This window comes from Gallinula chloropus (assembly GCF_964237585.1).
Source record: "Gallinula chloropus genome assembly, chromosome: 4".
Taxonomy (NCBI): domain Eukaryota; kingdom Metazoa; phylum Chordata; class Aves; order Gruiformes; family Rallidae; genus Gallinula; species Gallinula chloropus.
Genome location: NC_140088.1, coordinates 45,656,198 through 45,682,666, shown reverse-complemented (window position 1 = coordinate 45,682,666; position 26,469 = coordinate 45,656,198). Strand labels below are relative to the sequence as shown.

At 40.0% G+C, this 26,469-nt stretch overlaps 1 protein-coding gene across 1 annotated transcript; it reads left to right on the top strand.

The window, feature by feature from the left end:
- Window positions 1-19,810: 19,810 nt before the first annotated feature.
- On the top strand, window positions 19,811-20,917 carry FANCF (FA complementation group F; the record flags this gene model as incomplete). The annotated part of the gene is made up of 1 exon (XM_084262891.1): window positions 19,811-20,917. The coding sequence occupies one exon, from the start codon at window positions 19,811-19,813 to the stop codon at window positions 20,915-20,917; it is 1,107 nt and encodes a 368-aa protein (XP_084119017.1).
- Window positions 20,918-26,469: the final 5,552 nt, after the last annotated feature.

The following is a 26,469-nucleotide window of genomic DNA, read 5'->3' as shown; positions in this document are numbered from 1 at the left end:
TGCCCGCACCGCTCCGAGCGCCCGGCAGCCTCCCCCTCCCTTGCTCTCACCCACCACGAAACCCGGTTCCTGCGCTGTGGAGGGATGCGTTTGTCCTCCTCGGGGCCCCTCCACAGTCAAACTGAGCTAATGGCTTTGCCATGAGTGCTGGAAGCGCTGCTCCCAGGTCTGCCCCTCGGGGGCAGGACTAAGCAAACCCGCTGCGGCCCCCGGCCCTTCGCAGGATGCCCCGGGCCGGCTGCGGCGACCTGCGGGAGAACCGCTTGTGCATTTACCACGGCGCACCCACGCATGTTCTCATTTCGCCTCCGCGATGCTTTCAAACTCCAGACAGACAGAGAAAAGCGGGAGAAAAGAAACAAAACACAAACCCCCACAAACCAGAAAGAAGCCCCTCGCTGCCTAGCGCGCCGGCAGCCGCCCCCAACCCGCAGCGTGGTGCCCGCTGCCGAGCCCTGCTGCTTTGCCCCCTGCCCGGCCACCCAGAGACACGGAGGGAAGGAAACAAAAGCACCTACACCACAGCGACGAACGACCGGGCAAAGCTCACCTTGCCGCTTCGCTCCCTGACCCCTTTCTCTTTGAACTCGAAGGCAACCGGCGAAAAACGCGGAACGCCCTCAATTTAGAGGAGCCCGGGCTGCGGGTTCCGCCGTGGGGCCGGCAGCGAGCCCGGCTGGGGCAAGCAGGGCTTCCCCCCCCACCCCCCGGGGCCGGCAAGGTTCCCGAGGCCGCACTCACCGGCCGCCCGCCGTACCGCTGAGCCCCCGCCTCCGGCAGCCGCCGCTGCTGCCTCCCCCCGAGCTGAGCTGAGCAGACCGGCAGCAGCCGCGCTGCTGCTCTTCATACTTCTGCCCGCTCCCGCTCCGTGCTCTCTTTGGGAAACCCTGCTCTTTTTTTTTTTTTTGGCTGTTTTTTTTTTTTCCCCTCCCCGCACTGTATTTCCTATTCTTCAGCAGTCCTCACTGACTGAACGGAAGTTTAATACTTACTTTTTTTTTTTCCCCTGCAAACGCAGTTCCACACTGATTCACTGATTTACCCTTGAAATGCTGAGATATTGTATTACACCCCTTGGCAGGAGGTTGGTGCTTGGGTCCATTTCTCTTTTATTATTACTACTCCCTTTCCAAGACTCTTGATTGTGAAGACTTTAAAAAAAAAAAAAAAAAGGAGAAAGGGAAATTTCACATCCAAGATAAAACTCTCTTTATTTTGACTAATTGTCTCTAGGACTTTTTAACACTCAATATTTTGATTTCTTTTTTATCTTCTGTCTGAAGGAACATAATTTCAGCTTTTTTATCTTGGGGAGCACTGCTTTACCACCTATTTTTCCGAAATACATTTCATGCCACCTTGCAGTCTACTTTGAACCCCCCAAAAGTATGCTGTTTGTAAATTAATCATCATTCTCCTAGAAGAGTGATGGGGAGAGGTTTTCTGGTTCTTGTATGGCTGTGCTTCATTTGCCAAGCTAACTCTTAGCACAACTTTATTTCAGTCACTTCATTCTCACTTTATTTAATTTCTGTGACATTTCAACGTTTTGTTAAATGTCAGAGCTAACCTTCTCCAACTGTTGTTTATTCACTTATTCCCTGCACTGAGAAGCCCCTTTCGTGAATTCAATAGCGGGAAACAGATGTGCAGACTTTTGCTTCTCTTAACGCATGGACATAGATTGTCTTGTTGAGTTTCCTAATGGTGTCACGTTATCACTTTCCATAAGAGTGCTGCCATCAAATAGCACACGTTTTTATTTTTCACAGTGTATATCCACTTAATTTAAATGCTCTAGCCAAAGCACATTATGTATAATTATACTGAAAGAACTGTTTTAACCTGCTTGCTGGCAAGCACATCATGTTGACCCTTATTTTTTATTTACATTCACTTCTTTGTACTCTGATCTGCTGGGAAAACTTGATTTGCACAATTAACATTGGGCTATTTTTCAATAATTGCACTGTAAGCAAATTCCTGTTCTCTGAGCAGCAGATTTTAATTTCTAGCCAATCAGAATACACACCTATTTCATTATTTATTCTAGTCCTATACTCATGCTGTTCTGATGGACTATTAACTGCTGTGATGAGTGCTACTTAAATGAGAACATTTCATCAGCATGCTTATGTATTTAAGTATGATGAGCTCAAGCCATGTACTATGTGAGTATCAGTACAGAAGAACTATATGTTTCTTGGTCAGGAAAAAAAAAAGGGGGGGTGGGAAGAAGGATTAAAAAGACCTTGGGTATCCTAAAATACACTGGAGTAGAACAGATTGTAAGCTGATGAGTAGACTCCTGTATGCACTTAAATATCTTAACAGAGGTTTTATCTGACCTTGAGAAAAGGTTGGTTGGTTGTTTTTAATAATGAGCAGCAATTTAAATCCAATTTGTGTGTCACCTCAATATGAAAACCACTCTGAGAAGACCAATTGTGTTAAGGTGTCTTCTATATTTACAAGTCCTGTCACTTTACACAGAAGTTGGACAACATTCCCCTAAGCAGCAGTTACGTTCCCAGTAAAAGCTTCTCAAGGTTCATACGTATCCTTGAAGTTACAAGATTCCTACTAAGTTTAGGAGCAATTCTACATTGGGAGTTAAGCCCAGGCTCTTCCAGATGTCATGTAATAAATCTTGCCTTGTGCATTTACATATGTACTAGTGGGAAGGGCTGAAAAAGCAGTTGTCAGATTTTGAAGCTAAAGTTGGTTGTGCACTTCTCAATACGGTCAGTTTGTACCAAAGAATAGCCTTACTTTGGGTGACAGCAGAAAAGCATGCATTCATAGACACTCTATCTCTCTGAAACATGTCCTATCTTTTATTATTCTAGTCATTAGTTTCTTACCATCACTTCATAAAGAATTGATAGTAGACAAGCAATATGTGACACCCAGTACAACAGTTAAGAAAAACAAAAAACTGAATGTTAGATCAAATACCACACCAGCCAGAGTGGAACGCTGTGCCAAGTACGCATCTGAAATGTATGTTATATGAATACTATAGAAGTTTCAGTAGTGACACCACAGTTATGAGTGCTCTGAGATTCACACCTCAAGCTAGACTACAACTTCTCTGTTTCACTTTTAAACAGTAGAATTTGACTTTCAAAGCTGACACAGTAACTTCAGAGCCATAGCACAAATATATTTTCTACATAAGGTTATTTCAATAACATCCTTGCTAGTGTTTGTGGATGAAATAAACAAAAATTTCCTTGAGAAATGCTATAATTTTTCTTCACTATTGCTCTAAATAAACCATCTGAGCTCCCCACACTTCCCACTTTCAGAGTCCACACGTTCTGATAGTATTTTTCACACAGCCTACTTCCAAACAGATGGGAGGATGAGTGGGCACATACACAAACAATAATTTGAAGATAAACATAGGAAGGAGAACAGAGAAAGTGAAAGAGAACTTGCAGTGACTGAGGAAGGTAAAGCCTGTTTGGAAGTCATATGCACACACAGGAAGCCTCAGGAAAATTTCTCCAATGGCTAGGATAAAATGGTTCTACACACTGCCATTTGGATAATTTTAACAGTAGGAAGAGACTTATAGAGAGATAGGAGATGTGTGCAGATGGCTAAGATACAGCAAATTCTATCTAAAGATGTCATAGACTTTCTTTGGGACAAAAATTCAGGATTGAAGATTCCAAAATATTTACTCTAACTTGGTTGCACATTATAAATCTCAATGCATAGATAATTAGAGATGAAATTCTGGATCACAAGGTCAAAGATGATCACAATGGCCCATTTTAACCTGTGAAATTCCTTCGCCCTTTTCTAAAACTGTCAGAATCACCATCTCTGATTATCTGTGGATGCTCCACCATTCTGCAGCTTTATGAGGATTTTCTTAAGAAGTTACCTTACAAACAGGGAGACAAAGTTACCTAGATCAAAGGGTTATCAATGCACAGGGAGCTGAAGCAGCAGTCACTATATGGGAAGAAGAAAAGGGACCAGGAGAGAGAGAATGTAGAGAGGAGGTTGAAATTCTCAGTAGGCAAAGAGATGCAGGCATCTGGTTTGGTGTACCTCTAGATCACGCTTTCCTGGTGACTTTCCAAATTTCCAAACACTACTACTAACCACTATAACATCAATCAAATGTAATGGATACAACATAATTTATGACTGGCATCCCATTTCTATATCGAATCTTAAAGCTGGTACAGCCATTACACAGGCCACATCTTGGTCAGCCAAGGGAACAGAGCTGGGAGAGCACAACTGAGGTGATTAGCAGAAACAATGAATAAAGTATAAATGACTAGAGAATGTCGTACCTGTTGATCTTCTTGTTTTTTGCCACTAAAGGCACTATGCAATTACACTATTTACTGAAAATTAAGCAAGTTTGAATGCAGCACAAGAAGAGCAATGAGAAAAAGAGGATACAAGAATGCCAACAGTGACCACAGCAACGTTGTCTTCTTGTATCAGAAGCATTCTGCAATCATTTTTTCTGTGTATAGTAGCTGACTCCAACTACACAAAGTAATTTTCACAGGAATTGACAGAGAAATGCTGTACTTTGGGAAGCAATTTACAGTCAGTCCAGATGCACGTCACAGTTTCTTCAAAGTAACAAGTTTTCCAGACCAAGAATACTAGAACACTAATTTAAGAACTCAAAAATTCTCTTTAACAGAAAATGTTCTAAGAGCAGTAGCATCTGATCACCTGTTCCCCATTTGTCTTCCTTCTTTTTCTCTTTTCTTCAATTTCTCTTCCCATTAACTTACTCCCTTTGTTATTGGACTGTCTATAAAAATATTTTGTTGAGTTTCTATTTATGGTAAACCAGGGCCCCGTTCTGTCCCTCACAACACCCACAGTGAAACTCCCTTTAACATTAATGAAATCAGATTAAGTGGTTGTTGGGTTTTTTTTTTTGGGTTTTGTTCTTTTATGATTCCATGTTGTTTATAAACAAATATAAACTATCAGCAATTACTCCACATAAGAGAGAACCGTAGGTAACTACAGATATAGCTTTAAATCTCTTCTTATGGTCCTATAGACTCATCTCGAAGCCTTCATAACTTCATCATATCCACATTGATACCAGTCCATACCTCTCAGAGACATTAGCACAGTGTTCTACTGAATGTGGAAAAATGTATTTCAATAGGCTAGTTAGTGATCTGATACACCTAAATGAAGATCAACGCAGAATCTAATATGTGGCATACAGAGGTATCACTGTGCAGGCCTACATGAGACAAATACATCTGCATTCTTGCCGGCTGCCTAGTGAAAATACAGACATTTCATAGAGCTACTCTAGCCTAGTCACTGGAACAACTTCTGCAATCCAATTTAGGATACTGTTTCAGTAGGAAAACCCCATAAAGCAGCAGATTTTTTTTTGTCTAACAAGTTCATTTCTACTCTCCTCATCCTACTCTAGCCACGAAGTAAAAAATGGCAGATAATTAATTCTACCTCATTCAAAGTGATACATGTTCACAAAATACATAACATGTATTAAACTCACCTTTGCAACAAAATTCAAAAGCTTTGTTGCCTAGCCAGCAATGCAAAAGAAGAGACAGAGGCTGGTCCTGGTAGGTGAATATTAAGTGATCACTTATGTTTCTGTGAGTTTGATTTCATTTCCACACTACCTTCATAGTCTCTCCAGCCTCTATCCTGGTTTCTGACACTACTTTTCAGCATTTATTCCTCAACCCTACACTATCTCCATCAACATTTCAAATTAGAAGCTATTGTTGAGATACTACTTCTATTGTTATTTTTTCCAGGTTTTTTTCCTCCAACTGCTCAGTTCAGTGAGTCAATCTTATACCTTAGGGAATGCTTTGAGTTCAGCATTCTTTTTCATTTTTCTATTAAAGTGGCATCATCGAAGCATTCCTAATAGAAAGAACAACACTCCCTCTGCACTGTATTACACTACAATATGAAACAGGGTGAATGCCAGATCATTTAATAAGTTATTCCTGACCTGTGGGGGGGTGGGAGACTTGATTCCTTTTCCCAGCCCTGCAAATTTATTTGTTGTATGTGTTTCATCAAATCACTTATTTCAACTTTCCCATCTGTAAAACAGGCACATTCATAAAGAATCTCTTGCAAAGTATTTTGATGCTAGTGAACAGTGAGAATTATATAAGGATGGAACACTTGATTTATTAATCCAATTTATAGAAGAGTACAGCACATATTTCCTTTTTCTATCTTTCCTTCTTCCTCATCCCGCAAACCATGTATCTGGTAATATGCCATTAAAGAAGGGAAGTGAAACAGTTTGGGAATAATCTTGGCTCTGATAATCACTTGCTGTCATAAAACACCGAGAAATCTGTGTGTGATCCTGGGAAGTTACTTAATCTTCCAGATGCTTCAGACTTCCAATCTATCTGATGATTATTAAGTATATTTCAGGAGGGTTGAGAGGTAACATTTTGATGTCCCAGATTCAACAGAAATTTTATATATATCTATCTTAGTTTTTTAATGTATTATCTCTTTTGCAAGCATTCTTCTCACTGTGAAGTTGCTCAATTCCAGAATCATCTCTGTGACATTATTCCTCATGTAAGGACATGTTGTAGAATGGTAGTTTCCTTCAGAAGAATCTTCCCAGTTCACAGCATTACAATCTGAAAAGGGATAAGGGAATATATAATTGCCGACAAAAGACTAATGATTATATTTCTAGTGTGTTTCTTTCAGACAAAAATATGATTTTGTAATTCTGTACATTTTTACTTTACAAGGTTATTATTTTACATAAATGTTACTTCAGCACCTGCAATCCCAGTCTCTTCATCAGGAATGATTCTTTATCCTTGCCATTAGCCATACCAATGTCAAAATAAGGATCTGGTTTTGTTCAACAGGTTTCTTGTTCAGAATAAAAATAGTTTCATAGCCAAGTGTATACTTCAGTTTTCTTCTAGGGAGGAGCCTGACATATTTCTGTTTATGCTATAGCCTATGCCTTGGGCATGTTTTCCTAATTGGGGGATGGCTGAAACTGTTCTGCTTTCCTGCTGCCTGTTGTAGGCTGAATTACAGACAATGGTGAGACTGGTTACCCAGCTCCCTTCATTAATGACATATGTTGCTGAAATGCATTATGAGAATTTGAGTAAGATCATATTTCAGACCAACATTGAAACCAGATGCCCAAAACCAATAATGAGGAGAGAAAGCTATAGATAAAGAGTGGTTTGGTTTTTTGGGTCCGTGTTTCCCCTACCACCACCCTCCTTGTGAACATTATAGCCTTCCTTGCAAATAAAATCAGGGTCAGAATTCCAGGATTAAAAATTATTCCATCTGATCTTTTAATTTAGTTTGTTGTTTTTCCTTCACCTGGCACAAGCCTAGGTAAAGAACCCACAAAATAATTAAATCAAGGCATAATTCAACAAATGTGAAAAAAATAAATTGATGCAAAATATCATTAACCTGGTAGCTGAGAAGAATTAGGAACAAAGTAGACCAAACAACTAAGACTGAACAGTCAGATCAGTTCTGTGCATAGTACAGTAACATGACATACTTGGATGTTAGTAACTCCACATGAAATTCACTACCAAAATACTGTACTGTGTATCTGTGGCCCTCAGGCTTCATTCAACAAAAGACAAGATGGAAAAAAGTAATTTTCCATAATTCAGCCTACATAGGCAAGTGCTTGGCTCTTAATACTTCATAAGGACCTCTTTATGTCCATCCCAGTAGTTATGCATGTGAAATTTTGATCTGTAGGAAAAAAAAAAAAAAAAGATAAATAAAAATACACAGTGACCTACCAAGGCATAACTGGTGATTCACACATTCTGCTGTAACATCCACTAAGTCTCACTGGACATAGATTAAAAAAAAATTATACCTTTCTTAGGGTAACTTTAATTTTTATTACTCTAACACTGAAGACTAGATTATGAATCACAGAATTGTAGGGGTTGGAAGGGACCTCAAGAGATCATCGGGTCCAACGCCCCTGCCAAAGCAGCTCCCTAGCTCATACTGCACAGATAGGCATCCAGATGGGTCTGGAATATCTCCAGAGATGGAGACTCCACCACCTCCCTGGGCAGCCTATTCCAGGGCTCTGTCACCCTCACTGTGAAAAAGTTCTTCCACATGTTGGTGCGGAACTTCCTGTGCTCTAACTTGCAGCCATTGCCCCATGTCCTATCTCCATAGACCACTGAAAAGGGGCTGGCTGATTCCCCCTGCATCCCCTGCTTAAGATACTTATAGACATAAATTAGATCCCCCCCTTAGTCTTCTCAAGACTGAACAGCCCCAGCTTATTCAGCCTTTCCTCATAGGGGAGATGCTCCAGGCCCTTAATCATCTTTGTAGCCCTCCTCTGGACTCCCTCCAGGAGATCCCTGTCCTTTTTATACCAGGAGCCCAGAACTGGACACAATACTCCAGGTGGGGCCTGACCAGGGCAGGGTACAGGGGGAGGATCACCTCCTTTGACCTGCTGGCCACACTCCTCCTGATACACCCCAGGATCCCATTGGCTCTCTTAGCCACCAGGGCACACTGCTGGCTCATGGCCAACCTGTCATCAACCAGGACCCCCAGGTCCTTCTCCACAGAGCTCTTCTCCAGTAGGTCATCCCCCAGCCTGTACTGAAACGAATGGTTGTTCCTTCCCGGATGCAAGACTTTACACTTGCTTTTATTGAACCTCATCTGGTTTCTCCCTGCCCAGCAATCCAGCCTGTCCAGGTCTCGCTGAATGACAGCGCAGTGTTCCTGCGTGTCAGCCACTCCTCCCAGCTTTGTATCATCGGCACTTGCTGAGGGTGGAAGCTATTCCCTCATCAAGGTCATTGATGAAGATATTAAACAGGACTGGACCCAACACCGAGCCCTGGGGAACACCAGTAGTCACAGGTCTCCAGTCAGACTCTGCTCCACTGATCACCACCCTCTGGGCTCAGTCCGACAGCCAATTCTCAACCCACCTCACTGTCCACTCATCTATCCCATGCTCTCTCAGCTTTGTTATCAGGATGTCATGGGAGACAGTATCAAAAGCCTTGCTGAAGTCAAGGTAGATGACATCCACTGCTCTCCCTCCATCTACCCAGATGGTGATGACAATCATAGAAGCCTATGAGATTGGTTGAGCACGATCTCCCCTTTGTGAATCCATGCTGACCTCTCCTCATGACCTTCTTCTCTTCCAATTGCTTGGAGATGGCACCCAGAATAAGGTGTTCCATACCTTTCCGGGGACAGAAGTGTGGCTGACTGGCCTATACTTGCCCAGATCCTCCTTCTTGCCCTTTTTAAAGACCGGAGTGATTTTGGGTATCCCTCCAGGCACTTCTCCTGTTCTCCAAGACCTCTTGAAGATGATAGAGAGCAGTTCAGCAATCACTTCCGCCAGCTCCCTCAGGACAATAATAAACACAGTAGCCTAATTAAAACAGATTATTATATTACATACCCTATGATTAAACTGAGTTCACCAACTGCTTTTTCATGAAGTGACATAAAAGACAAATACTGAAGAAATGCTACCAAAGTCAAGAGATTTGCACTACTGTAAAAGTGAAGCAAGTACAAAGAATGCTGGGCCCACAATGTGTAAACTTTAGATACAGAGTCTGGAATATCTCTCCTTGAAAAGACACTGAAAAATAAAATCTAACAGAGACTCACAGTTTTGCAAAGTTCCACAAAACTCTCCCTCAGGATTTGGAATAACTACATGGATTTTGCTGAACATGGCAGCATACAGACCTGTTACAACTGTCTGGGTACACGGAGCAAGCTGTTAAGATTTGGGATGCTGAAAAACTTTCGGGACAAATTTAATGGGAAAGCCATGACCAAATCTGATGTTTTAAACTTCTGCTTATGTCCATTAATATTAAAACTGAAGCAATACTCAGAAAGGGACTGAAGTCACTGTTTACAATTTCCTAATTAAAAAACAAACAAACAAACAAAAAAAGTAAAATGAAACAAATAAATAAAAGAAATAATATCCATGTTGTTATTTTTGACCAGTATCTCTGTCAGTACTACCCACTAAACTAGTTACTTCAAATTACCTGAGACACTGATGCATTGGCCATACTAGCAAGTTAGGCAGAAGGTGTCTATTTTCAGGAGAAATTACCTACAACCAATGTGTATAACTTGAAACTTACATGTTTAGCAGGAAACTAGATCAGAGAAACAAACAACAAAACAATATAGTGTAAGCAAAAGGAGAAACAAACATTTTCCATTTGAATATCGGCCCTTTCTTCCTCTTCTGCAGTTCTTCCCACACCAGCAAGAGAACGGGTAATCTTGAACCAGGCCACATATCTTAATCCTGGGAATGACAAACTCCTTTCTTCTTTTCCTAGTCCTTTGAATACCTTAGGTCAGGGAAGAGTTGTTCCAACTGCAGGGAATCCATTCAAACTAATAAGAGAAGGTTCAAAACATTTCAGTGGAAGGCTGCAAACTGTCTTACTCAAAGTCAAACCTTCCAAACAAAACCTTAGCTTAGAGTACAAATGTGAGGTAAAAGTAACTGTCCTTACTCAACAATACTACAGAATTAGAATGCTTTTTGAAAAAACGTGTTCAATGTTTCATTTTTTGTCTTTAAAATAATTCAACGTAAAAATCTTCATCTAAAAGTTAAGTGAAAAATATTAAACAAAATACACTGATTTTATCTAAGCTAACATTTTATTTATCCCAAACCCTTTTATTTGATAAAGAATTAATTCAGTAGAAAATTGTAACCTCGCATACATAGTGATTTCACTGTTTGATAACAAAGACCACCCAAGACAATAGAAGCAAATTCATTTTTGAGATTAAAAAACCACTCAGATTACTCCCATAGAAATACTTTAGACTATTCTCTTGGATAAATCATTTCTATACTACAGTTCACAGCACCTATCCACTAGGACTGAGGTATTTAGGCAAGGTACACCTAGGTTATAAGCTGTTAAATTTCTCCTGTAAAGCTTCAGTCATGGCAGCTGCACAAGCTGCTTTCACTAGGTGAATGAGGACCCCTAACTGAGACAGAAGCATCTCTGTTAATACACAAGTTTCAACAGCTCTTAAGACCGTTAGGCATCTGGTTCCCATTGACTTGCTATTGTAGCAAGGCACTTGCTTTAGGTGTTTTGGAACAGTCACTCATAGGCAAGTTTTGTCTGGAAGACTTGATCCATATTGTCCCTTTTCTAAGAAATATTAGATCCAACTCTTCCTACAAAAAGCAAGGGAACCAATTTCAGCCCTCGAGGGTCAGAAGTTATCAGTTAACAGAACTTTACACTTTAAACACTTGGTGAGCATCAGCATGTCACAGGAAGAAACACAGACACAGTCTTTCATTGTTTCATCAGAGTTATTTTATCCATTCATAGTATAAAACTACAACACATTCATTAGAGAGCAATTATTCCTTGATGCAGTTACAAATGTCTTTCAAACTAAGGGAAGCTATTGAAATATCAAGAAATCTGAGGAGACTTGCAGCAGTAGTTTCAATTGAGAACTGTGTTTTTGCTGTATTCATTAGAACAAAGTGAATTAATATGATTTTGATTGTTTCTGGGTTTGATACCAGATGATTATTCCCTCTTGCTTACTAAAAAATGAGACTTTAATTCTTGGAATTCATCTTCACCCCTCACCTTCATCCTATCCACAGGTATGAACTACACAGCAGTTTTTTTCTGCTGGCTTTTAGGGTTATGCAAATAAACCTACATGCTACAATCACATCTCTGCTGCTTTTTTCTTTATAAGCTCACTGTTATTCTTTTCTGCAAGTTTACATCACTCCTTTAGTGCTGCTACCTCCCTGTCTTACTGAGAAAGCTAATGGCAGTGTTTCAGTTTCAGCTATGAACTAGCATATTCTAATACAAATATTACATTATTGTGATGCTTTTTGGATACACACAAAGACGCCAACCTTTGCCATTATAGAAATCCTTAGGTGCAGCACTCGATCAGGAACCAAGTCACATAATCAAAATAAGATTAAATTAATATGAAATACACAAACCCTAACCACTGTGAAAAACTAACACCAGGTTATTTTGGTTTATGGGCATTTCTGCTAATTAAATACCAGTACTTTCTGTAAAATGTGAGAAAAACTGCTTTGTAAGGAATACCATTAAGTTAAAAACCCAGGAGCCAAGGAAAAAGTTGTCTTGTATTCACTTGGAATGCCCTTTGTTCAGAAAATACCAGGACAGTATGATAATTCTGGTAGTGGCTTCTGTGATGTAAGAGGCTTGCCATGAGGAAGGGCCAGTCGTAACCTGCCAGAGACATTTCCTAGAGACAGGTACACAACTCATGATTAACAAGTGACCCTCAATAGAAACCAAAATTGGTTTACTGCACTGTTGATTTTATAAGCAGCTGTATCAGTTGTAATGATTTGCTTTCAGAGGATGCTATGAGTATACATAACAGAAACCAATATTCCTTTTTATGCATTTACATAAATAAGCAAACAAAAAACCCCTTAGTTTTTCTTAAATAGGAAAACCCCTTCAAAGTTTCACATTAACCTCTGCTTGATTCAGGCATTTATATGATTTTTTTTCATGGGATGTTCTTCCTGAAATTCTAGGATGGAGGAAAGTAAAATTTTTAATCATGAATGAGATTAACATATAGCCCCCCTATTCACTTAAGTAATGATTCTTACCATCCCACTCTTTCACATTTGTTTCACAGTGAAAAGGATGTTAATATGGAAAATTGAATTCCTTTGTAAATATTAACCAATGAGCTTCTTAGCAAAGACTGAAAAAAAAATGTATATATTCTGTGGTTTCCATTTCCTTGGCTTTATTGTTTTTATGTAAATTCTCCCAGGACATTTCAGGTTATATGTCTGGAAACCCCAGCCATCCAGCAGAGGAAAGGTTGAGAGAATAATGAGAAATGTGCTGGAAGAATTCACATAAAAGCTTTGGAGACTCAAAAATGGAAACAGCAGATACTTAAAAGCCTTATTGCTCAAAAAAGAAATGTCTATACAGCATGTCCATGGGTGTGTGTGTTAGTGTAGTTATCTCTGTATACACGGACATGTATTATTCGTCAAGACACTGTACAGAACTATGAAGAAGCAATATTAGTGTACCTGGCAATTTAAGATATTCTCAGGTTATTAGAGCAAGGAAAGTGAAAAATCCAAGTGACTTACATTATTAGAATCCAGACGTACATATAAATACCTCTATACATAGTTGCCTTGCATGGAATTTTATATATATATTTTACATAAGTGAAAAATATAATCAATTCCAACTTGAAAGTGTGTTTATAAGATCTCCCTGTACTCTTGTGAATGACAGCAATTTAACTGTCATGGAAACACACAGAATCTACGTGTAGGAAAGAATTTTTAAATGCTATTCTTAAACATACAGATTTCTTTCTTCCCTCCCTTAAAAGCACTTCATTGTTAAACACTAAACCCATGATGCTAGACTAAGCTTAGTTGTAGTACGCTTTACTTCATACATGTACCACAGCATTATATACCAAAATTACAAAAGATAATATTGCTTTATGGAATATTATTGTCAGATGATGCCTGTAATATGGCCTCTGAAAAAGACAGCTCTAAGATATTTCATAACAGGTACCCTAAAAAGGGGGAGAAGGGGAATTAAAAAGAATTTGTGCACCTGATCCTATCATAAAAGTACTGAATGTAAGTAATTAAAGATTTTCTTGACTTGAAAGAAGCCCAGAAAAAGGCTCGTAGGCAAAAACTCAAATACACAGTACTTGCTATGTTCTGCCATAACAGACAGCAAATGAAACCTCTCGAAAAGGTATCATAAATAATAGCAAGTGATCAAAGCACACAGCTTAATACCTTACCACTCATCAGCTGAACAACATTGACTGACTGACTGCATGCTCTTATCCTACAGCAAGTGTAAGCCTAAGTGCATTAGCTCAAACAACGCTAAGGCAAAAAACTAGTTGTAGCTAATACACACAACTGCAACTGATTTTGGAAAGCACACATGATCACTTAATGTGGTTTATCCAGTGAGAGGGAGCTTTGTAAGCGTGCAGTAACTACACCACTTCTAAGCATCTATTCACAGTCAGAAAAAAGTGGCACAATTTGCCACTCATTTTTACTTATTTTTATGTCTATGACACTGAAAAGCTATACCATAGCTTTGCTGGTATAGTCCTCATTCATGGTGTCAAAGTTAGAAATGGGGCTAGGCAGAAAACTCTGTTCATATGTTTAGTTTCAAAAAAATTCAGTTGTGGTATAGCCAGACATAACTAAAATGCCTAATTAGAGTAGGTTTTAGGCTATCTCAGTAATGACTTATGTTACATACAGGAGTCTTTCAGCACACGGATTTTCAATCAGTTTTCACTCTAGTGCATTACACAAATGCTGCTTAGTCACTGACATCAATAACTCAAATCACAGGTCTATCAGAAATGGACACTGTTATTAATACACTGATACACTACAATCATCATACACAGGACCTACCATGCTATACTAACTGGAGCATAGCACAAAAAGGTTTCAGGGCAAATCCTCCTGCTGACAGAAATGCCTTTTGTACAGACTGAGGCTCACACTGATGTACAAATTAGTAGGTTCAACACCTTTGTTATGCAATTTGATTATGCGTTTGTTCCGTTCTCATGCCAAAAGCCCACCACAGCCTTGCTAGCTTTTGAGATATGAGAGACTATACTGGAAAAAAAAAAAAAAGAATTCTAAAGGAATTCACCAGAAGTTATAGAAGAGGTGACATAGTCTTCCAGGTATCAGGTTCACTAACCACCTCAGTTTTCCAGTTTTGTGTAGAAATAGGAAGAAATTCTACAAGAATGGACCATGAATTTAGAATGATCAATATACACAAGTCCCTACTTAATGAGTGTGGCAACCTTACGCCTAGCATGCAATTCGAGACAGCTAAACAAACATCCATGTAGTTAAGTCCACCTTAGTGCTAGAAATTTGGAAGGTGAACATTCATCTCACAATGCATTCATTTTTGTAATTTGAAATAACTCCTCCTACCCAAGGAAAAACCATTTAGGAGTTTTAGAATGCTAGATATACTGAGTAAACAGAGACTTAACTTTCTTTTCAGGAAAAATAATATAACCATGTTGCAGCCAATATGACTTCTGACAGGAAGGCAAATACAACAATGGAATCCAGAATTCTGGCTAGTTTGACCAATTTTTCCTCTAATGCTGATATTCCCTGCCAGACTGAATTTTACTGGCTCCATAACCAGAATGAAGAAACGCACCAGTTCCATAAAACTTCATATGAATCTTTTACTTGACTACTTTCTCAGCTTAGATAAAACAGCACAGTAATTCATAGAAAATGCTAGGATTGTGAAACTGTTTTGCAGTGCTTCACTGAAAAGTAGACTTGTTTTCAGGGAGCTGTGGAAATGACTTACCTATTCCTGTATTTAACAGACACTTTTCTTAATTGTTTAACATATTTCTTTGCCAGGTGTCTTACCAATCAAACATTGTAATGGAGAAACATTTACTATGGCTTAACACATCAGCAGATTAATACTCTCAAGGACTTTTCTTATTTTACTGTGCAATTTAGAGATTAAAATAAAAGATAGTGTTTACTTGGGGAAAAAAATAAAATCTGGCTATCTCTGTTCACAGCATCACTTGTATGAAGCATACAGCAGAGAGTTTTAACAATCTGATGTGTCGCAAATATAAATTGGTAGTCCAGCCTGTCATACAAAATGTGCCCTGCTCTCTCTTCTAGCCATTTTCATTTTTGTTTTTAAATCAGATAAAACACAGAGGTTACTTTTCAGGCTGTGTAATGAAATGATAATTCTTCAAAATAGTTTTAAAAAATGGTACTTATCTCCATCCTTCATAGAAGGACACCTTAACTACGTGTGTAGTCTGTATGATTTTAAGGTATTTTTGTAGTTTTTCTTTCTCATTAGGAAAAGGCCAGACTACCTAGTTCACGTGACATGAAATGCACATTCAAACACAACCTAAAGCTGTGAAAAACTACTACAAGAGTCATTAATGGGGAAGGCAGACTCGTACCAACCAACCAGAGACTTAAAGTGACACTCAAAACCAAACTTTTAGCTTGTTTTCTTAAAAAGTAATCAAGCTACTCACACACATAGAGCTATCTAAAAATCTATTCACCATTCTACCCCCCCATCTCTGTCCTCATACCATATCTCCTAACAGTCTGACTCAACCTTCCTCATCCCCTTTCCCCAGTGTTAACTCTACCTCACATTGTCAGTCTTGCAATAGTTACCTCCTCAGTATCTCTATTATCCCACTAACATTCCACAGGTAAAAAATTAACTCAGCACTGTACAAATACTTTTAAACAATGCCAATACAGCTCAACAACACTGTCAGACAACAACAAGGTAAATGTAAGTTAACAGCAACTACAAACCGTAAATTTTAACACTTACTAATCTTGCTGTTAGTAGAGAAAACCCTGGAACTACTCAAGCTGAAAGTAACCACAGAAGAGAGAGCACTAGCACTTAACAAGCTACAGGAAAAACAATTCACCTGTGAGAAAGAAACCACATTTGTTCAATTTACTTTGATTACTATGTGGCAGCAGCAGATCAATCAACAGACAAATGAGATTCTGGTCTCACAGCAGAAGATTCCTAAAGCATGTTCTGAGAATAGTCAGGATCTTAAATAACAACAGAAAGTTTAGAATAGTAAAGGAGTTTCTTCTATACTGACCATGGGAAAAAAACTACTCTTTTTAAGGGCTGTTGCAGTGTAACAATCTATTACGTAAGTGGTGTTTTAGTTCCTTGAACTCATCTTCTAACTTGTTCTTAGGCAGAGCCTTCCTAGTTCTTCAGGTCAGGTTTTATTTTTCCTTGTGTGCACCAACTGTGCCCCACAATATCTGGAGACTTCAAATTCAGCTGCACTACCTAGAAATACAGAAATACATTTTTTACGTAGATTGTTTTGTTACAGAGATGTCAAACTGTATTCCCTTGTTGAAAAATTCTGATATTTAGACTTTTCATCCTAATTTGAGACAAAACCAAGTGCTGAAATATTAAGTTTTTTCATAAAATGGAAATTCCATTTTTCAGTCAGATTTATAGAGACCCATTAGAACTCAAGGGCCATGTTCCTTCACATGCAAGAGTATTCCAGATACAATATTACTCAGTGTTTTTTTCAGCTTGGTTAGATTTTCACAACCTAGTTTTGTTAGTTTCCTGGTACTGCAAATGTGATTATTTTATTTCTTTCAACTGAAACATACAGAGAAATTTGCAAAATATAAACCCATATGCTTTATCCAATAAACAAAAAGAACAGACCTGAAAGATTTCTTGTGAAAAGTTTTGTGACATAAAAGGAAACGTCTTTATGACATAGAGCATATGCAACTCCCAAAACATCCCTTGCTAAAATAGCACGTGAGTCTGGAATTCACCAAAACTGTTTTCTTCTTGTATGTCAGAGCATTTAATTCAAGAGAAGCTGTATTAAACCTAACGAAGAGGCCAAAGTACATAATATGTAACCATATTTCAGCTGCTTCAGGTTTCTATCACTTTTCAACTCAAGTAGCATTAAGTAAAATGTGCCAAAGTGCTGCACTCATTTCTTACTGTATGTAACTGAACAGTTTACATACTCCATGCTGTCTTTAATGTATATTAAATTATAATATGCTTTGGAATTTATGTGCATGGCAGATGATAGGTAATTATGAACTTATTCATAACAAAAAATTCCATTTTTAACAATGCAACAAATCTCTACCTACCTGTAGCAGATTTTATGTTTATTATTTCAGGAACAGTTAACAGCTTAAAAGAGAATTTTGATGAGAAAAACACATATTTTAGAATGATACCTTAAAATATGTTATATTCATAGACACTGAGGGATTGAGCTCCTTCAACCGGAACAGCCATTGAATTTCACTCTCATTGCTGTGTTAGGCCCTTAATCCACAGGTGATCTAGACTATGAAGTTGGGGGGGGGGGGTTAATAGATGACTGAAATAAATAGGATAAGAGCTCAGAAGAGAACTCTGTTTTCTTGAGAGTCCTTGAGAAAGATCTTTCACCTATGCTGGTTTGACGTCTGGTGTAATTTAAAGGCTACAAGATTTGTGTTCTTTGTTACCTGAGCTAAAGAATACTTGCTACCCAGAGTCTATAGCACACTAACTCCATTACCCAAAACCACAGTTCATTTAGATATGAAACTCAGAGGAAACCATTTCCTGCACAAAGAGGTATGGAAGAAAACATGAATTCTGCATAGGAGAAAGAGTATTATCATTTGACCTACAGCATTGTAGCTCACAGCACTATAATTTAGTTTCTGTTACTGGTTCCTGCAAGAAATTCCAGTCAAATCTCATATATTTTGCTAGGTGCCGCTCTTTCCTTTCAGAAAGCTGTTACAGAAGTAGGTGCGCAGGGAGGTTCACAGGTGGATTTGGGTCATCCCTCATTACCAGCCCTGAGGGTTGGCTCACCTGCCTGTTGTGGGTGAGGAGGAAATGTCCCCACCCCACAGGCCCAGTGCTGGTGGCTGCTTTCGTCAGTTGCTTTGCTGTCAGCTTGGGTCTAGCTGATGGTGCCTGGGGCTCACCAGGTCTCTCTACTGCCTTCACACCTGCTCACTGGCCAGGATTATGCTGGTGAACTCCCTGAGGAGCACTTCCTGCTGCTGTTGCTTCACCCCCTCAGGAGTAGGGAGTCAGGGGGCACCTGTAGAAGCTGCTGGAAGCTGAGCCAACCTGCTCCAAGCTGTGAGGGAACATATCTGTCTGTGGAGGAAGATGGGGGAAATGGATTTATCTCTCAGCTTAGCAGAAACTCCTGAGGGGGTGGAGATGAGGAAAACACCTGGGTAGACTGCACCCTGCAAGCTATGGGTAACAGTTCTAGCCTGCCATGTAAGGCTGTCCTTCTGCTAGTGGAGGCAGGAAGGGGAGAAGGGGCCGCCTCCCCTCCCTACAGAGGGGAGCTATTTCCACCATGCTGTCTGGGGATCATGTGTGTGGGATATCTTCCCTGTGCTGATGACCAAAAGGCCAGAGTAGGTGGTTGCCATTACCTAAGCAGGCAGCCATTGACCTAGTGTGGGTACCTGGGATGGGGGAACTGCTAATGAGGTACAAAGCTATTAGTTGGTAGCCATTAGTTGGTAGATCAGTGGCGGAGAGCCCAGCTGCATCTGAGCAGGGATAGGCCCTGGCAGAGTGCCAAGCTGTGGGCAGTACTGGGGAGCCAGTCTGGCTCCATGCTGAGTGTCAGCCTCCAGGCACAGGGCATAGCACAGAAATGGGAAAGCACCCTCCGTGTGGGGCACAGGAAGTTTGCTTTTGAGAAATTTGGCGGTTTTGTGGAGTCTGTAGGAATATTATTCTAAGGGTTATTCAAAGCCTCTTAGCTGTTATTTGCGGTGTAGGTTTTTTTAACAACTTAATCTTGCTCGTTTCTTAACGCTTTAATTGGGCTCAACTTCCTCCGCCCGCCCTTCGCTGAGGGATTAGACAAAAATGGCTGCTACGGCCGGCCCGTTAGTCTCCTTTAAGGGAAGCTCAGGCCGTGTCGGACTGACGACAGATCCAGCCAATAGAGTTACAAATCCCCGCCCTCGCCGGTTCAGACTGACTGAGGTTCTCGGCGAGAGGCGGGATTTCTGTTCGAATCGGTGGCGCCAAGGTCGCGGCTGGCTGCCATGGAGGCTGTGCTGGAGCAGGTGGAGCAGCTGCCCACGCTCCTGGCTGTCTCCCGCTCCGCGCTGGTGCGGGACTGGGACTCCCTGACCCTGGATAGGGCTTTAGAGTGGGCCCGGTATTTCCAGCATCTCCATGACCGCTTCCGTACCCGGCCTCGGCTCCGGGAGACTCTGGGGTGGCGGCTGCGGCGGGGTCAGCCGAGCCTTCTACTCGGCTTCTCCCACCTGGGGCGCTGCCCGCATTTGCTGGGCCTGGCGCTACTGGAGAACCGCGCTCTGCCGCCCGCCGCCTGTCGCCGTCTGATCCACAGCCTGCTGCAGCCTCCCGACAGGGAGGCCAGCCCCGTGCCTCACAGCCTGGCGCTCCTCGCCCGCCGAAAGGCCGCCACCCGCCTCCTGGCGCAGCCCTGCGGCCTGCTGCAGTCTCTGAAAGGGCTGGAGCCGCAAGTGCAAGCGGAGGTACAGCTGCTGCTGAGCCGCCTGCGGGAAGAGGGACGAGAGGCCGCGCTGGCTGGGGAGGCCGTGGAGCGGCTGCGCTGGCTGTCGAGTCTCCTGGAGCAGCTCCCCCAGACCCGAGCCTTCGAGGTGGTGGCGGGATCGCTGCTGCTGCTGAGGCAGGGGAGTGGCGCTGAGCAGGCCGGAGGCAGGGGGCCGGATGGTAACTGCCCAGACGGAAACCAGGCGAGTAGAGTAGGAGATGAATGTGTTGCTGGGCTCCTGCTTTCCTGGCTGCTGGGGAATCTGGAGCGGTTTTCTGCATTCTGCTTTTACCTCCCAGGCTGCCTTCTTGCCTCCTTAGCTGGCCAGTATTCGCGATTCAGCAAACCTTATCTGGAACTCTTAACTGGCTGGGGAAGCCACTTGCTCTATGACCCCTTGCAAGGACGGTGGATTAAAAGTTCTCGTGACAAAACTGAATTATCCTGGGAGGAGCTGAGGGAACGCTTCATTTACCTCTGTCAGAGTTCTGCACTACTCAGGGGACAGACCCAAGCTGCTCTGAAACTCCTGAAGGCACAGGATGGAGACTTTAAGGTCTGCGGCTTAAGTCCGTGGACTGATTTACTGATGGAAGTAGAGGAATATCTGAGAAAAGCAGAGCGCTAGTGTATGAATGCAAAAGCAACGTGAAAATTCTTAAAATCCAGTGAATTTACTTAATTGAATTTGATGTGAAACCTCATTTTGTACTGAAAACCAAGCATTGTGTGACTGCTGATCATGCTGTTTCTGACAGCATGAAGTCTGTGTGGGGGTCCTGGTACTTTTTGTAATTGTGCTGTTAATTGAGGTTATGTCTTCCTTTTTGATACTTGGTTGCTCACTTAATAAAATTAAGAAGGTACTTCCTGTTTCAAATGTAGAATAAATAGTTATCTGTTCAGAAACTGTTAAAGTTATCTGGTGGTCATAGTATTCACTTGTCTAACTATTGAAGGCTGACCAAAAGCTCAAAGGGAAGGTGGAGTTTCAGAGGTGCAAACCCTGAGTTCAGGGTTAATTTAGTAAAGGCTGTCTTCATTGGGCTGTCTGCTCTGGTGGCTGCTCTAATACTTCAGTAGCTCTTGCACATGACTTAGCCCCTGGGTTGAAGTGATGGTGAATGAAAGCCATCTGGAAGGCTTATTGAAAAGTTCTAAAATTGGAAGGCTTTATTAGTTGCTATATTGTATGATAATATGTGAGAATTTCCTAAGAAACTGCAGTAAAATGTAGGGTGTTCTGTGTGATTTTCTCCTCTTTTCCACCATTGTGACTTTTGTTTTGTGGAACAGAAGAGTGGACAGTAAATTTTTTATTAGATGACTTTTTTCTTTTTTTGTTTAATCTGTTTCTGTGAACAAAACTTGATCAAGGTAGCTTCTTTGAGTCATTTAACATTGTTCATGTGTATTTATTTCTGTAAGCTAGTATTACCAAAAGAAAGTGTCATAGTAGTTGAGAAAGATGGAGAAAATATATGCAACTATTGCAAAAAGTAGTCTTCATTAATCTATGGATTACCTGTGAAAGAGTTCCTGTAACCCTTGTTCATATAGTTTCAAGATCAGTTGAACCAGCTTTTTCTAATGTTGAAGTCCCTTTAGGAAGAGTTAGAAAGTGCTTTGCTTCTGCTTATAAATTGTAAAAAAAACCCAAGGGGTTGCTCCAACACAACTTATACTGTTTATTTAGAATAACAGTCTATACTAAAAGACAAAACAGTGTATGCAACTATGACAGATACTTCTGTAACGCAAAACCAGTGTGGGAGGGATCTCATAATTTTGAAATGGAAACAATTAGTACAAGGGGATGAATAATGTTTTTCTGGCAGGAGAAATAATGCCTATTCTAACTTGCATGGAAATAAAGACATACATAAATTTGTATTCTTCCCCCGCTTCTGAAAAAACCGTGATACTCAAGGGTAGCACACTTTAAATAGTTAACGGCCATGCTGCTAATCTCCTATCAAAAATATGGCTGTTTTCTTTGGATTCCTTGCTACATGGTGTCGATGAGGCAATAAAGTTATGGGGATCTGCAGATTAACTTATTCCAAAAGTGACAGCTGTTTTACTATTTCTTCAGCACAGTTGTCCTACCTCCTGGAACTTGTGATGGTGGTCTGTCTTGAGAGTAGTGTCAGTGGAACTCAGGACTGAGTATTTTTGTGGTATTGAAAGGAATATGAACGCTGTCTGTAAGTGTTTAAAAACTGCTCAGAAGTTTGAACTTATGTTGTCTAGCCACAGTACACTGCATTATGTAGTTTTGGCATTTCTTATGGAAACTCTGCACTTGGGCTTGCTCTTAACGTGTTTAACAGGCTTAAGGGGTTATTTTTGCCTGTTAGAATACTTTTTGCTATGATGAATAATATACCCATAGATACTAGGCATAGTCATTCCCTATGTAGAGATACACCCCAGCTATATGTTAAAGGTGAGTATCAAATGTTGTGTATATTACAGTAACAAAACAAACTATCAGTTCTCCTGCTTCGAGATCTAATGGGAGGAGTTGGGTAGAAGTTGCTGGCACTCTCTCTGTAAGGGATAATTGATCTCAACAATGGAAAAAACTTTACTGATCCTGGGTACCTGAGTTGTCTGTGACAACTTCAATGAGAGTTAAGTCTTTTTTTTTCCCCACTTGTTAGGGTAGATATTTTTCCTAATGTACTCAGTATGTTGACAATGTCAGTCAAGTGTCAGTTTATGAAAATGAATGTCTTCTTTCCAGGTAACATATCATTACACTTTTGCTAGCGTGCAACTACAGAATCTAGTGCAGTAGCTGGAAGTAATACTCCCTTCAGTGTGACTTTTAAGAAAGTGAAGAAATAATCGGTGAGGGTCAGACAAGTTATGGGCCACATACATATGATTACCAGTTCTGTCCTTGTTATAGGAAACCTGAATCGTGAAAGGTAGCTTAGCCTCAGTGAGGCAGAAGCACCTGATTATAGCAATTTTGCAAAAATGTTCCAGTGTGGCCTAAATACATAATAAAAAAATGCCAGATCCACAATTACCAAATTCCATTTGGCGTTTACTGAAATTAATACACTGGTTTGTGTCCCCTGTTACTTCAACATGTTTGTTGAGTTTGCCAGGTTGCCATGTGAATGGCAATTAATTAAATATTTTTAGAATTCCATTTTCAATAAAGTATAAACAGAAAAGTATGATACCTGTAGCTGCCTTCCTCTGTGTATTTCCAGTTTGTATTTGCATGCTGAAGTTTGCAGCCCAAATTTGCAAACTCTTAACCTAAGCAATCTCAACTGTCACAGGAAGTAAGATACTGGAAATGACTAGCCTCTTCCCTCCCACCCTGCTCCTCTTTTTATTAATAGAAACAGATCTATCTTTTTGTTAAACTGGTAATTGAAGAAACTGCTATCCCTGTTTCAGGAGATTGGTAAGTATTGAGACATGCTGTTTTACACAGTGAATCTGGAGGGTTTTCCTTGCCCAAGAAATAGTCAAGACAAATACATTTTGTTATCACTTATTTATTTTTAAGTAGTAAAGGGAAAACATTTCACCTGTTGTCAAACTGTAGTGTAACTCCTCTCCATAAGTGAAATACTAGGAGCTGTCTGGATACTACTTTTTTTTCCTTAGTTCTCTAGTGAGGTGTGTGTTACCTTGTAACAACCCTACTAAGCAAAATCTAGAGTAAAATAAGGTATATGTTTTAGTAATTTGCAGTATATATTTAGATACTTGAATAAGGGTAAATAGTGCAGAATAAATTGTTCATCTAGGAAGAAATATAATCAGACTGGTACTGTTCAGATGAGCCAGATTGCAGCAGACAATGTTAAATTTACAATGTATAGTCAAAATGTCAAGTCCAACCATGTATCAAAATGAATTCTTGTTTTGCACACAAGGTTTCTGTCTTGCCCCACAACTAGATGAGTAAGGATCTGATGTTCTTCAGAGGCAATGAAAGTGGGTTTTTTTTTCTTGTGTGTAAAATAAGACAGACATTTTGATCATACGGCAGTAGTATTTTCAAGTATTGCTTAAGTGGAAAGCTGTGGCTAATTTTAGTTATCTCTTTCTGGAAAAAAAAGGAAGGTTTAAATTCTGTTCCTCATGAGGATTTTGGATGAATGACCATTGTACCATGCAAGTGAAGGCCTTGCATCATCCTCATGTAGAATTAGAACAAAAAGGTACCACTAGCATGGAACCAACTGCTTGAGAAGCTCATTTAGTTTGATGGGCAGAGTTATAGAAAAGTAAATTAAATAAACAGAAGTGGAGTTGGTGAGGAGAAAAAGAAGCAATCTGCTTCCTTCTGAATGCCCTGGAGAAAGAGTAGAGTTTTCCTTCACTGAAACTGAGTGGCTTTGCTACTGCTGGAGACGGTATCGGGTCTGTGAATGTTGTGAATAAGAAAAAAAAAAATCCAAAACCAAACTACTTCTGATTTGATGTTGATTGCTCTGCTAAAGCACTCGGCCTCTGCATTCCCTAATGACTGCTTGGATCAATGGTTTAACAGGGAAGAATATTAAGGTAGCAAATGAGAAATGTAGCTGTGTGTGCAGGGTAGGATACAGCTTATTTAAATAGATGTTACTCTCACAGAGGAGAGATCAAAAGAACACTATCTTATCTGCCTTGGTGTAAAACAGACTTGAGTAATCACAAGTATGGTCAGGAAAAATAGCTTTTTATCAGTTAATTATTATAACTCCTTCTCACAAGCTGTTTGCTCTCAGTATTTTATCTTTGTGTTTAAATGTTATTGTGACCAAATGCAGTGTACTCTATCAATCAGTAATATGCCTGTACTGAATTTCAGATTAAGAAATCAGAGGCAACCTGAAAAAAATTGCAAGTTTGTTCTACTTTACCTATATACTCTTTTAAGTATCTCAGAAAGAGATGTCTGTAGCAATTAACTAGATCAGATATATACACATAGCTACGATGTATGCACTATTTTCATTTTTCAAATGTAGCCTCAAAAGATGTTAAACTGGTTAATGTAGCTACTCTTCAGTAATGAAATCATTCATGTACCAGTGCCACTTTAATTCCTTGTGTGCCAGTACCTTAGTTGCTGGCATTAATTTCCATATTAATTATATTGTAATAGTAATTGTAATAATTTTGCCAATTCTTTAACAACTAGAGGTCTTTATCCCTTAATCTTTGGAGTGTTTGGCATTTTACTTCAGTCAGTGTTTTGAATCGTCTCAGATACCACAGAGGGTGGCAGCAGAGTCTCTCTGCACAGATGGGCTTGAACTTCAGGTCCAAAGGCAGAAACCAAGCTCCTGGGCTGTTTCTACAGGCAGAAGAGATGCCTGGAATAAATACCCACTGCTGGGCTACCCACTTGGGATTTTTCAATTGGAAAAATCCTGTTGAGAGTCTGTTTGGCCCTTGCAATTCTGATTTTACCAGCTCTTTAATTTAATGTAGGATCAGGTAATAGTATAAACTATATCCCCTAACTGTCTCTATCCACAGACCTGTTTTATTAATAATACTAGGTATTCAGCTCTTAAATTCCTTTTCTATTACATGATAAATTCCTTTAGTATTACGTGATCAATTTACTGTAACCTTTAACTGCGAGGTTTTACCAGAAATGACAGCAGTATGCACTGAACAGAAATACAGCAATCAAAGTCTGATTTTTTTTTTTTTTTTTTTTTGGTCTTGAAATGCACCTTCTTATTATATTTCTCCCTCTGGGAAGAAAGTCCAGGATGAATGCTCAGACACGGGCTATTCATAGTGTGTAGCCCACAAAGAAACTAATCCTAGCATCTGATAAAGTGTTATTTAAGTTTTTGGCAGTCAGGAGTTTTAAATTCCACCACAAAGATTTGGTTTGAATGTTTTCCTAAGCGTTGTTTCCAGGAATGAAATGATATGAACTGCTTTTACCTGCACATTTGTAGCCCTGTTCTTATGGTGTGTTAGACTTTATGACTATCTGAACAGGAAATCGTAATTGTGGTGTTGAGTTTCTGTACATGGTGCTTCTTTCAATGTAAGTTAGCAATGGAAGAAAGTGATTATGTACTTTCTATTGTGTATGATTAAAAATCACACCCATAAAACGAGCCAGCAGTACAAGACTAATTGGTATATGATCCAATCACTGGTTAGCTTAGAGAAGTACTTTATTTTAATGCT